The sequence below is a fragment of the Ursus maritimus genome, unplaced genomic scaffold, assembly GCF_017311325.1.
Source record: "Ursus maritimus isolate PB19 unplaced genomic scaffold, ASM1731132v1 scaffold_31, whole genome shotgun sequence".
Lineage (NCBI taxonomy): Eukaryota > Metazoa > Chordata > Mammalia > Carnivora > Ursidae > Ursus > Ursus maritimus.
This window is the reverse complement of record NW_024425675.1, coordinates 10,529,210-10,542,843: the sequence shown is the minus strand read 5'-3', so window position 1 is coordinate 10,542,843 and position 13,634 is coordinate 10,529,210. Positions and strand designations below refer to the sequence as shown.

The 13,634-nt window shown below is 35.2% G+C and overlaps 2 protein-coding genes across 10 annotated transcripts in view; one reads left to right on the top strand and one right to left on the bottom strand.

Moving 5' to 3' along the window:
• ABI1 (abl interactor 1) overlaps positions 1-10,974 on the top strand; it is a 123,253-nt gene extending 112,279 nt beyond the window's left edge. For 4 of the 6 annotated variants that reach the window (XM_040645312.1, XM_040645309.1, XM_040645313.1 and 1 more), the window contains 2 exons: positions 4,881-5,066; positions 8,807-10,974. In XM_040645312.1, the coding sequence (XP_040501246.1) occupies positions 4,881-5,066; positions 8,807-8,982 (362 nt within the window). In that variant the 3' untranslated portion in view covers positions 8,983-10,974. Of the gene's footprint in view, positions 1-878; positions 966-4,880; positions 5,067-8,806 lie in introns of all 6 variants that reach the window. The other 2 variants (XM_008709670.2, XM_040645308.1) reach the window with 1 other exon arrangement.
• PDSS1 (decaprenyl diphosphate synthase subunit 1) overlaps positions 10,523-13,634 on the bottom strand; it is a 44,385-nt gene continuing 41,273 nt past the window's right edge. For 3 of the 4 annotated variants that reach the window (XM_040645314.1, XM_040645315.1, XM_040645317.1), the window contains one exon: positions 10,523-11,238. In XM_040645314.1, coding sequence (XP_040501248.1) covers positions 11,098-11,238 — 141 coding nt within the window. In that variant the 3' untranslated portion in view covers positions 10,523-11,097. The remainder of the gene's footprint in view (positions 11,239-13,634) is intronic. The other variant, XM_040645316.1, reaches the window with a different exon arrangement.

Here is a 13,634-nt window from a genome sequence, read left to right as displayed (position 1 = left end):
ACAGTTTTTAATACATTTGTTTCCCATGTGAGCATTTGATATCAACTTCCTATAAATTATGTCCTCTCTAGGTAGAAGTTGGAATGTTTACAGCTACTCAGTGATTGGTTAGAAATTACTTTAATGCAAATAACTGCATATTTTAACCTGTTATGAGATCAGGTTTCCTATTTCAGAAAAGTGATAAAATGAAGAAGGTCTTTTGAAATACTTACCCTAAGAAACTCAATGAACAGTTAACATGGTATGTGGAGCACACTTATTCCCTAGTAAATTTAGGAGGGATATCTTTACAAATAAAATTGTCACCTTAGAATAATAATCACCTTGTTTTACAATAACAAGGGTTTTTCCTGGAGAGCTGTATGTAAATTTAGATATATAATAAAGGAAACCTGTGACTAATATATATATTTATATATGGAATAAACAGCTATTCCATAACACATTTATTTGGGTTCTAATTTACAACATTACCTTAAAAGCTAGACATACCCGTTAGGTTATAGCGATTTGGCAGACACAATATCTTGGAAATACTGCTGTTACTCATTTTTTAAAGTCTTTCCTTAGAATTTGAAAATGAGTGTGATGGTAAACTTGAATCTTCCCCAAACAGAATAACATTAGGATTAAATTACATGTATTTAAAAAAATTAATCAGTTGGCTAAGCAACAGCTCAGTTTAGGTTTGCTGGTGGGAAATGAAGAAGTTTCTGCAGATTTTTGTTTTGTTTTTTGTTTTGTTTTGTTTCATTTGCAAACTGTTCTTTGCATACTTATGTTTGTGGTCCTTGTAACTGACTTCTGCTTTTTGTTTGTTTCTTTTTCTTTCCTTTATCTGTTTTACTTCCCCCATACTGTGTTGTTGCTACCAGTATCTATTGCTCCACCCCCTCCCCCTATGCCTCAGTTGACTCCACAGATACCTCTCACAGGCTTCGTGGCCAGGGTGCAGGAAAACAGTAAGTTCGGAAAAACAGAGCTGTCAAAGAGTAGAGGCTGTCTCCTTATAGCTTGCATGGCTGATGAGTCATCATTTTCTTACTTTTATTGAGAAGCTAATCTTATCTTGAAAGTAGGTGCAGATATGTTTTTGAAACTGAAGAGCACGGTCTTCAGTTTTTTCTCTTGTGTGCATGATTACTGACCCATAGAAATTTCAAAACTGCAACTTTCTTATGTTATTTACATGATCTAAAACATGAAATCTGATCTCTGCAGATTCTTAAGGAAAGCGTAATGAAACATAAAAATTCAAATTGTATGGAAACTACCAGCTTCCAGTAGTTATTAGGGGAATTAGAAAACATTTTGTATTCTGTTGCCAGCAAATTCATCAGCATATAGATAATTACAGTATGGGATTAAATTTATTATGCATTGGGGGCAGGTTTTTTTTTTTCCCCCTTTAGTTACATAAAAATTTTGGTGAAAGCTTTGTAAAAGCCTCAGATTTTTATGCAGAAATAATTTTGAACCTATATAAAGATTTGTTGTTAGGATAAGAATGAATCTGCAAGAATAATTTACATCCAGGTTATCCATGTGAGAGTGATAATGGTGAGCTCTCTTCGTGTTTTGGCCCATGAGGAATATTTCCGAATACCCACATCTTTCAGCCTTTAGGTCTTCTCTCAGGCAGGTCAGGTTAATGATTTTTGGAAATTCTTTTGAATACATGGATTTGATTAGGATAGAGTAGTTTATATTGCTGCTTACATTGAGGTTCCAGAGGATGTATGATCCTAACTCCACAGAGTGAATGTTACTTGACAAAATAAAAAATACCACTATTACTGAATTATACTATCCCAAAATAAATGTTGAGATTAAGATGGTAAGGTGGTCTAGTAATGATTTACTTCATTTGGGATCATCGCCATGCAAATTTTAGAATGGTTATAACAAATGTGTAACCCACATGACTACCCCATCTTCCAGGAGAAGACAGTGTAGCAAATTCTAATGTTCAGCTTTTGCTAACCCTGTTGTGTAATTCTCCACATTTCCTCCCTTCCTCCAGTCAAATAATTGTTTATTCAGTGTTATGTGCTAGGCTCTGGGAAGAGTACAGATAGTCTAAGACAAAGTTTCTACCTTCACGAAACATGTATGATTGAATGGGCTTTTTATAAAATGTTGTAGTTCCAAAATGTTGAAATTTCTGAGTGTAAAACATCCTTATTGTTAACATTTGTTTGAAAACTCCAGTATATTTAAACTTATTAAAAAAAGTGAATCTTATTTTTTTAAAAAGAAGTAAGTAAGGGTAAATTGGTGGTCCTTAGTGCTACAAGAGTTTAAAAACTTGAGCTGCCTTACAGTCAAAAATTGGGAGGAAATATTTTAAGATAGCCATAATAAACATCCATTTAGTGGGGCCAAAGCATATTGACTAGCATTTTGGTAACTTTTTATTTAGATTGTATTTATTTATTAGACAGAGGGAGGGAAAGTGAGCCTGAGAGAAAGAGAAAGAGGAAAAGAGAGAGCGCACCAGCAGGAGGAGAGGCAGAGGGAGAGAGAGAAGCAGACCCCCCACTGAGCAGGAAGCCTTGATCCCAGGACCCTGAGATCATGACCTGAGCCAAAGGCAGACGCTTAACCAAAGGCAGACACTTAATCGACTGAGCCACTTAGGCACCCCAACTCTTTTTTTTTCTTTTTTAATAGAAATTCAGTATTAATGTATATAATTCTAGGCATGCATGGTTTTTGCTCAGGAGGACCATGGTACTTACTATTTTATTTTAGTTCTTTTCCCCAGACTTAGGAACTGGAATCAGTTACTCTCATTTTGCTGCAGAATGTGCAGCTTTATTTAGGATCTATTTTCTTTGAAAGCATGTTAGGAATATTGATTATTAACTTTGTATCAGTATCTTACATGTTTTATGGAGTATGAATTTTCTGTATTCTCTTAAATACGCAGTTTCCTGTGGCACTCAAAATTGGTGATAATGGCCTGTGGCAGTTAACCTACTAAATGTGCTTCACTTTAAGACATGAGCGCCTGAAAAATGTCCATGTGTTTACATCTGTGTATGATTAACATCCGGAAGCATTTTTGAACTAATTATGTGTGGTGTTAGACAAAGGATTATGCGTAGAGAATTAGATTGACCAGACTTCTGCCCTTGTGTATATATAATTTAGAGATAAGCCAATGTAGAGTCACAGCAGTTGGACATGAAGCAATTGAGTGAAAACATGAAACTAGTTATGTATTAAAAGAGTAAATGCAATTTAGGGGTTCAGGCAAACAATTTACACATTAAGCCAAATTAAGAATATGAGCTATGGCTCTTTGATGTTAGGATGGATTCATACCCATTTTCTTCTCCTCTCAATAATATTAGAAAGCTTTGTGGAGAAGGTAAGGGCAAAAATAAAATGGATCCAGGCATTTGGTGGAAAAATAAATTGTAGACCTGCTTGATAGCTATCAGAATGAGCGTCACTACACAAGATTTGTTTTCTCATAGTCTTTCTCATCTCCCGACAGGATCAAATAAAAATCAGAATTGAAGTGCTTGTGGAAGTAGGGCTATTATCCACAGGTGTTCTAAATCTGGATCCCTTGGTTATATTCTCAGCACGTTTTTCCAAATAGGGTGGAGTAAACTTTAAAACCTGTATTACAAATAGATTATGACTGCATGCTTTGATCACATAAATAGCTCCAGAAATTGGCATTTGAGTTAGGATGTTGGTATTCTGAATTCCTCCCCTGCAGTTATTATAGAATTCCTTGTATCATTTGTGTCAAAACATTTTCACGTCTTTAACTTTCAAAGAAATCTGTGGATCAGAAATTCGAATTAAGAATTAGTTGCGTGTTCTAGCTTTGAATTGCTTAATATTGGGAGCACTTGTTACCTGGTATCATAATAGTTCAATGAGCATAGTTCTAGCCTGTCATTTTCTCATTTCACTGTTCGATTATTTAAATCACACACACATACATGTACCACACCCATCTACAACTTGAGGTATGAGTTGTTATTATTGTTTTGCATGATATGAGTTTTTGTTTGTTTGTTTTTAATTACATCTTCCTGCAACACTTTATTTTAAAAATCTTTATTGTGGATGTATTCTTAGAAACTTGTATCTTTAGGATCGAGTCTTTCCCACATCCCATGCTTAAGTTTTACTAGCAATAATGCAAAAATTCTTAGTTTGCTTTCTGCATTTAAAAAGCTGATTATGAATTACAAACGTTTTTGAAAATTTTCAATGAGATATTGGAATTATTTAATTTCTAACTTAATTTCTCTTGTTAAAATTTACATAAAAGAGTAGAAAACCTACACAATGAGGCAGACCTGATACTGCCAATTTTTTTCTCGGTTAAAACAGACAAAAATGAATACCCACCCACTGGAGGCTTATTTCTGGGGAACTAAAAGATAACTAAAAGCTAAAATCAGGGACCTGAATGTGCACAGTGAATGGTTATCAAACCCTAAATGTAGTGGTGTACATAACATTTACAGTAGTCCACATGAGAAATGTGACATAAGGCTTACTTAAGGAGGTAGGCTAACTAAAGAGTGACATTTGTTCTGATCCGAGCCTTGGACTAAGGGAACTTTTTTACTCCTGTATCCTTATAAAAAGAGACATTGTCTCCTAATCTCCTGCGTTTATTAATTTGTAGCACTTCCTAATACTCTAATTTTTAGCTCATTTTATCATTGCAAAATTATTCTTAGGAGTAGAAGCTCTAACACACCAAGCTTTTATTTCTAATCATTGCATGTTTTATTAGAGTGCATGCTATATACAAATTAGAGCTTTCTTAAATTCTGTTAATTTAGGAATTTTCATTTACTCTAATTCCTGATTCAAATTAATTATCTGGATTCTTTTAGTTGCGGATAGTCCGACTCCACCGCCACCACCTCCCCCGGATGACATTCCCATGTTCGATGACTCTCCACCTCCGCCACCACCACCTCCAGTGGATTATGAAGATGAAGAGGCTGCAGTAGTTCAGTATAATGATCCGTATGCGGATGGGGATCCTGCCTGGGCCCCCAAGAATTATATTGAGAAAGGTAAGGTACAGTCACCATTGAATTGAGGTAAAGGAAACTTAACCTCATTTTATAGAATTTTAGAGCTATAAAGAACATCTAGTCGTTTCTCAACCCTTTGAATAGCTTTACCAGCCAACATAATTTCGTTAAACCTTATTTCCTCTACATTTCCAGTGTAAAGGAATGGTCTTTCTTTATTTTTAAGTTAAAAGTATGTTATGATGTTAGATGTGGTTTTTCAAATGACATAGGCTTCCAGCTGGAGATGAACTTGGCTGTTTGCATTTTGTAGCTGAAATAAATAAGGCACAGAAAAGGAGTTAAATGACTTACTAACGTTATATAATTAAGTAAAGATTTAAAACAAAATTTCTAAACTCTTAAAGAGAGAAACTTTTCATATCTAAATATTTAAAAATATATTGAGACTATCATGAGAAAGAGCCTCAATTAAGGTTTTCAGTTAGTTGATCTTGTAAAAGAGAAGATAATCACTAGAATTTCATTTCATGAAATTATGTATAACTCTAACATCCAGATCTATCAAAATTACCTGACATTCACTATAATTACGTATTAAGAAAATAGTGGTAGGAAAGAAAGAAATCCTGTTTTTAGAGATTTAATTGCTTTTCTTCATCCAGCTGTCATTTTAAAGTCTGTATTTGTCGAGTTTTGAAAAATGCTTGTAATGTAGTTAAGCACATTTGATTGCCTTTGAAATGTATTTCCTTCCATTGGCATTTACTCGGTTAATTTGACAGTAAGCAGCTATAGCTCTTGAGGCCTGCAGCATTCTCTCGTACCTAGAGTTTTGAATACATGGCTAAAAGGGAATTGGGTGTTTTCCTTTTGTATGTATGTGTTTAAATTTTTTGAGTATAGTTGACACACAATGTTACATTAGTTTCCGGTTTACAACATGATTTAGCATTTCTGTAGGTTATGCTGTGCTCACCACAAGTGTAGCTGCCATCCGTCACTATGCAAGCTATTAACATGCCACTGACTACATTCTCTATGCTGTGCCTTTTTAAATACTTTTAAACAGTGAATATTCTATATACTGTTCAGGAAATCTTGAATATTCTACCTTATGTTTAGATTCTCCTCTGCCTTTAGATAGAGATATGTTGTGGTTATTATGAGGTTGATAAACTTAAGTAGTTTTGAGTTGTGTACCTGTATTTCCTGGTTTGGAAAAGCAGATTTAACTTTAAATTGGGACTAATATGGAACTAATAAAAAGATAAATTTGAAATTATTTAATGGTTAATACACTTGGCAATAGAGCAGAATTACAAAATGTCTTTACAAGTTGAAATAACAGTTTTAAGTTAGCGGTCATCACACATGTTTTGTAAAAGACCGGATAATAAGTATTTTTAACTTTAAAAAAAAATTCAGGTATAGTTAACACAACAGCATTCTGTTAGTTTCAGTTGTACAACATAATAATTTGATACGTTTATATTGCAAAAATGAAATATTTTTAAGTTTGCCAACCATACAGTTTCTTTTGTCACAACTATTCAGCCCTGCTGTTGCAGCACAAAAGCAGCCATAGACACTACATAAGCGAGTGGATGTGTCCATGTTCCAGTAAAACTTTATTTACAAAAAGGGCAGTGGTTTGGATTTGGCCATGGGCCACTGTTTGCTGACCCATAGTCTAAATCAGAGAGTTGAGATTTAGTAGGATTATATTTAAAGTCTTCTTAAATAGTCACCTTTATAATCACAAGATGAATAAGACCTGGTTTAAGAGGAATTTAGTTGGATATATTAATCAATGGTATGACATGACTGTTCCAAAAGCCAAATTCCTAGGGTACATTAGCTGAACTGTAACCTAATATATACCAATCTAATCATATCCATTTATATTACACTAGTATTATGTCTCGTTTTGAGTACCACATTTTAAGATCCTGCAAACAGAAATGTCTTCAGGAGGAGAATATCAGGAGGCAGAATATCTAGGAAGTGCACCAATAACGTGAAACAGTTGAAAGCATTGTTTCTAAGTTGAGGAGAAGATTGTAGGGGAACTAGGTAGCTATCTTCAAATTTTTATCATGTAGAAGTAGGATTAGAGTGTGAGACTTTGAGTTCCAAAAAATCCTACAGTACATACAGAAGGGGGAGTTTAGCTCTGTATGAATTCGGATTCTGGAGAGTGGAATGGACATTGAATTGTTAATGATTAAGTACTCATCAGTAAACATTATTATATGAGAGAATATATGCATCGGGGAGGGGAAGTTGGGTACGACTAGGATTCGTTTACAAAAGGACTTGGAAAATAGAAACAATTTGGCTCAGTACTTTCACCAGCTCTTTGTGTAAGTGGAGCTAAAAGCCTGAGGAAAAGAAAGCTTTCATTCTGCTGACTAACTTTGAGGGTGTCAGGCTTCTGTCATGATCCGTCTAAAAGTCCTCTACACCACACAAACTCTGACCTATTGTGACTGTGAATACAAAGAAATTAATGTTACCGAAGCTATAATAAATAATAATAATTGACAAATTAATAAGTAATACGTTAATGACTAAATTATTACATTATTTTCCTTACTAATGGTTTTCTAGTAATCACTCAATTTTCTTGAATGGTTATTTAGCCAAAAGTAATACCAGGATAATAGTTTAGTACTATTTATTCTGTATGTTTTTGGGTTTTTTGGAAACCGGATAGGTCAGTGAGCTTATAACTATGATTCAGCTGCAGGATTAAAATAGAGGAGAGTGGACTTGAGTTTACTTAATATAATTTTGTAAAGGGAAAAAAAGGTTGCCTGTTTTAAGTTTGTGGATGGTGCTATGGATCAGTACTTTAAGCCTCTTCCTTATTTATAATTCACTAATTCAGAATAATTAGGAGAAGTTATCTTTCTCAGGGGAAAAGCAAGTTCCAAAATAAATGTCCTAAGAGCTGTTTTAAGAAAAAAGATAACACGAGGTAATGAAAATCTGTCACATACCATTTCACATATACTAGATAATTGCATATAACTTCAGAACTATCAGGCTATAAAGGCAGGATGAAGGAACAATTAAATTCATAAACCAGTTGTTTGGAAAACTAGTAATGTTTTGATGACTCTCCTTTCCACAGCACTCTTTACAAAGGAAGTGAGTATTTTGAACTCAAAATAATCAAATAGCACAGAATTGCACAGTTCTCTAAGTCTTAATTAATGGGCCTTTGCTCACATATTTCCCCCTTTTAAAAAAAAATCCAGTTGACCTTTAAAGTATGTAAATACTCTTTTAAATAATCTAGGTATGGCCCCACAAATTACATGCATATTTTCTGTGAATGAGTAGGATGAGATTGACCTCCCAGGATATGTGTATTTTCAAATTAGACAGGTTGGGTTGTTACCTGATGTACTGATTGGCTCTGTAGCTTTGCCCACTACGTATTTTGGAAGATGGTGTTTTGCAATGGTTGGCGCTTAGTCGATATTTGAACAAATGAAACATCTAATAAATAAGAAAATTCAGGGATCTTTCCTGGATAGATTGGTTGAAACTCTGGACTTCTCTGTAGTCAGATTGTCAATTTGGTCCTACGATCAAGCCAGTGATTTAGACACATCGTTGTTGTGTTGCCTGTTTTTACCAGTTTAACAGTATTTGTACAAATAGTTGGTTTTGCTCTACTATAGATTTAACTGGAATTACATTTTAAAATTCAGTTAAATGTTGTAAATAGTGCACTTACCATGGTATTTCAACTGTTCTTTCCATAGTTGTGGCAATATATGATTATACAAAAGACAAGGATGATGAGCTGTCGTTTATGGAGGGTGCAATCATTTACGTAATAAAGAAGAATGATGATGGCTGGTATGAAGGAGTCTGCAATCGAGTGACTGGTCTGTTCCCTGGGAACTATGTTGAATCAATCATGCACTATACTGATTAATTTTTTTTGCTTTTAAAGTAGGTTCTTCTTATTACTCAGTCATACTGTGGGACTATTATGGTTAACAGAATTGTCTTAAAATGTTTTAAAATGTGCCCATACTTTCAGGACATGCTGTTTTATTGGTATAATTGAATGTCTACCTGTAAGCATACATCTCTGAGGCAGTTTGTGTATTGCTAAACGGCAATTTATACAAGAGGCTGTCCATAACTGATTATGCTTATATACTTACTTACACAGTTAACTTTATGACCAGCCTAAGTATTCTGGGGGTGTGGGGTATAATATTTAACAAATCATGATTCAGATTGTACCATTACATGTTTCAGTGCAGCATGGTTACTAACGCTATGTCAGACTAATATTAAAATCAGAAAATTTCAATCCTGGTGCTGGTCATACTTTTTGTTCAGACTTTCTCATTCTTGAAATATACTATTTGTTTAAAGCATGCATACAAATTTATGTATTGAAATATACTTAAAAAAATTCAAGATGCTTCCAATTTGTGTAATATTTACTTGGAGTACTAGTACTTAGGTCTCTTGAAATGAATTGAGTCTCTAAGGTCTCCATGTGAAACAAAACAAAGGGTTATCTGTAATGTTGTAATTTGTACCTAAGTTTTTTAATGAGTGAATTTGCATTATAAATTTTTTCCATTCATAAATACATAAGTGAACCAAAGGTTTTTGTCCTTTCCTTCACTGGTTTGCTTTTAAAATAAATAAATAAATGAATAAATAAATGAATAAATAAATAAAAGATACTGATTTATTGCAGAATTATGGTTCTATTTTCTCAATATATTAACTTGGAAGAAAAATATTAGCCTTATCTCAACCTGTCCCAATGGCAGTGACTGATTTTTGCAGATTTAAAATCTGAGATGGGTATTTACAAGTCAATCTATTGAATTCCTTTTCTAAAGTAACTTTTTCAAAGCTAAGAAAATGTGTTAAAGTGTGCACATTCTGTAAGTAAAAATTCTCAAGGACTGCCGTATCAGCCCTTCGGGTTTCCAGTGGATTGTTGTATACTGGGTTCAATGAAAGGAAATTATAAGTATCTTTTACATGTTGTTTTTGTAGAAGTGGGTGCAACTGACTTTTGAATAGGCGCTGTTTAATCCATTACCTGGCACTAGCAACATAAAAAGGTTTTAAAAAGAAAATAATTTGAAAAAAAGGTGGATCTTGTATTAATCAGTGAACAGGGAATATACCTGACCAACAGATTTATATTGTCTTTTGAAATAATTGAAATGCAACACATGCACTTTGTGTGTCTCCTCTTTATTTAAGGGAAGGTTGGAGGGATGTCTTTTTCTTGTGTGTAATTCTATATTGCCTAGGATATTAAAGTAGAGCACTCAAGTGTGGGTTTCTGTGTAGTGAGGATTTGTTTGGATTTCAAATTACAGTTATGTACTGGGCATTACAGACTTATAACAGCATAGTAAATGGTAAGACTAGTGCAAAACATTTATTTCTGAAAATTAAAGGCCATTATTGCTACCAAATCAATGTGACTGTTGTATATGCATTTTGCCTTTGTTAATTTTAAACATGATTTCAGTATCACTAGTGATCAGCTAGCTACCTTTTTCATTTTTTCAAGTGGAATGTTCTCTTAATTTTGTATATAACCTGTTGTCTAAATTTTATGTACAGTCTTTTATAATAAACCATTCTCCTATATGAAATTTTGGATATTGTTAAAATCTAATGTGGATTGAAATGTAGACTTCACAATTTTTGTGACCTTTACTCCTATGGTGAAACACGATAAACCATTTGAATTTTAACATTGATTATTTATTTGTGTAATGGCTTTACATGTGGATCTTAACAGTGTAAACAATACCACATATAACCATCAAGATACCTCGATTAGAATTTACAGGACTAGAGTGACAGATTCGGATGGTTTAATTACATTTAAAAATTTTCTGAAAAACTTTGCCAATAAAAAAAAATTGCCCATCAATAAGGTTGAAATGATTTTTTGAAATGATTTTTGGTTATCTGCACATGAAGCAAAGGATATTTCACAAAATTCTTTAGGCACAGTCTGGTAAAAAGTAGCTGCCGGAAATAACAGAAAGAGTCGTCATTTATCTCTTGTGAGGACAATTTCTGAAAGCTGAATGAGGGCGTCTCTTTCAGGGGACGGGCGAAGTTTGCTGATCTCTCTCACTGCTTCGTGGCAGTACCGCTGTGCGAGGTAGGTGGTTTGCTGCACACCGTCACTCTGGGGGGGGTACAGAGCAAAAGAGGTCAGACGCATCACTCACTGGGGCAGCGCTTACATTTCTGCTATGACAGAGAGTTAAAATGTATTTTTGTGGAGATCGGGTTAATAAATAGCCAGACTGTGTCTTAAGCGCTGTCTCTCCAGCTCATCATTCCAGCCTCCTCTGCCTACTGCGTTGAGGCACTTTTCCCAGATTGAAGCACATTTCTATTCTGCCAGCATGCAGAGCAACTAACTCATTAATATCAAATAGCCACCTACTTTCCCTTATTTTTAAGTGAAAAAAAATCTCAAGTTAAAAAATATAATAAAAAAGCACATATGATGGAAATCAACAGTTCCCTTCTTCCAAAGACACCAGTTTTATCTGCTGGTTTTAATGTCTTAATTAGTAACTTATCTACTGCCTTTCTGCTGAGAAAGGTGAGGATTTAGCCCATCCACCCTGCGCCTCTTGATTTGATAATTCTGTTACCATCTTTAGTTCTGCTGTTAACTACTTTTGTCATCATATAGCACCGACTACTTACTTTCTCTCAAGGATACCAGTGTGCCCATTCTTTATTCCTTTACACTATAGAGATTTGTATTCTCTTCTGGAGCCATGATTTTATGTTGGTTCTAAAAGCTGAACACCAGTAAAACACTGTTTCCATAACGTAAAGATACGTTTACTACAGAATCAAGTCTTGTACTGTCATTTCCTTCCACATCGTTCCAAGCTCAGGAGCCCACTGTCATTCAGAATATTCCTAACGTCACTCTGAAAGGCCTCTTGATTTTCTGTACTTTACCAATTGATAGAAAATAGGATGCATTTTCGTCTGCTCTGCCTGAGTGTACAGAAGCCCTTCTGAATGTAACTGCCTGATCCATATCTTTCCACTGCCTTCATCATTTGGTTCGCTGCTTGGACGGACCGCCTTCCAGCCCTAACAGACAGACAGCTGCCTTCCCCGGCAGGCTTCCATCAAACTCTAGTTCATTCCACTGGTTTGAGTGCCTGCAGCTTTCTCTTCCTTGGTGTTTCCATGCCGTTACTGAAATACATCCACAGATAACTCACTCAGGGAATGGGTACTGGAAATCAACTTTCCAGTGTGTGATGACAACTTCTGCCTTCATATTTAACGAATGGTTTGAATGGATTTAGAATTCTAGGTTGAAAATGTTTCCCCATCATTTGGAAGGCCTTGCCTGCTGTTTTCTAGCATCCAGGGTTTTTGCTATACACTGAGCCAGTTTTGAACTCTTCTCCTGACCACTCTTTTCTTTTTCTTTTTGGATTCTTTTTCTGAGATACCTGTTACCTCATCATACTGATCCTCTCGCAGCTTTTCTCATTTTCTTCCCTTGCTGTTTATGTTTTTGAAGATTTGCTCATTTCACGTTATAACCCTCCTCTGGAGTTAGTTTTTCCACAATCATTTAGACTTTCTTAGAGCTTGTTCTTACTGTTCTTCTTTTTTTTTGATATCCTGTTCTTGTTCTATGGATACAGTATTTTTCCACCCCCCACTCATATTTTTGCCTGAGTATTTCTGTTCGTCTTGGTCTCAGCAAGCTTTAATCAACTGTTCAGTAATCCTGCTAAGTAAATCCTAGTTGTGCATTCATATGTAATGAAGGAATAGGGACTGGGAAGGAGCTCTGGGTGAAGGGAGCTAGGATTTAGCGGTTTTTGGAGAATTTAAGAGACCATTCTTGTACCTTTCTAAATGCATTTCTGCCTAGGCTTGCTGGATCTTCACTGTTTTGCGAAAACCGACAGTTAATTTGCCCTCTTTTCGGTCCCACCTCTCACTCCGGCCTTCAGTAATACTATTTTTGACACCAGAACGTCTCCCAGGTACATTCATCAGCTACAGCCCCTTCTCATACTGAGTTTTTACCAGCACCACCGAACTACCCTCCAAAGACGTGGTGGCAAATTATGATGCTTAACAGTGTAGAGTTAAGAGAAGTACATTCTTTGGAGGGGGTCTTGCTTTTTGGAAATCTGAAAGGTAATTATTTGGAATTCTTTTAAATACTGCACTAACCATAGATCTCAAGTCACACATTAGCTTACTAAAAATTGCTCACCCCATCTCATTCATTAGATCGACTGGCTCCAAATGACTTTGGGTTTGGATTTTGGAAACAGCTCATTCTCAAAAAGATAGTTATCAAAAGTGAAAATATATGAAAAAGATCTGGCTTCTACAGAAAAGTTCTGAGGATATGTGGCAGTGTATCTGAAATAGGCTTACAGCCCCTGAAGGTGAAACAGTCTGCCTCCGTGGGTTCTTAAGTGACCACTGATGGCAATTCTAGGGGGGAGTAGGGACGGCCAATACTAAGGTGATGGCCGCAAGCGCCTGATAACCTGGTGGTGGCAAAGGTGAGAGCTT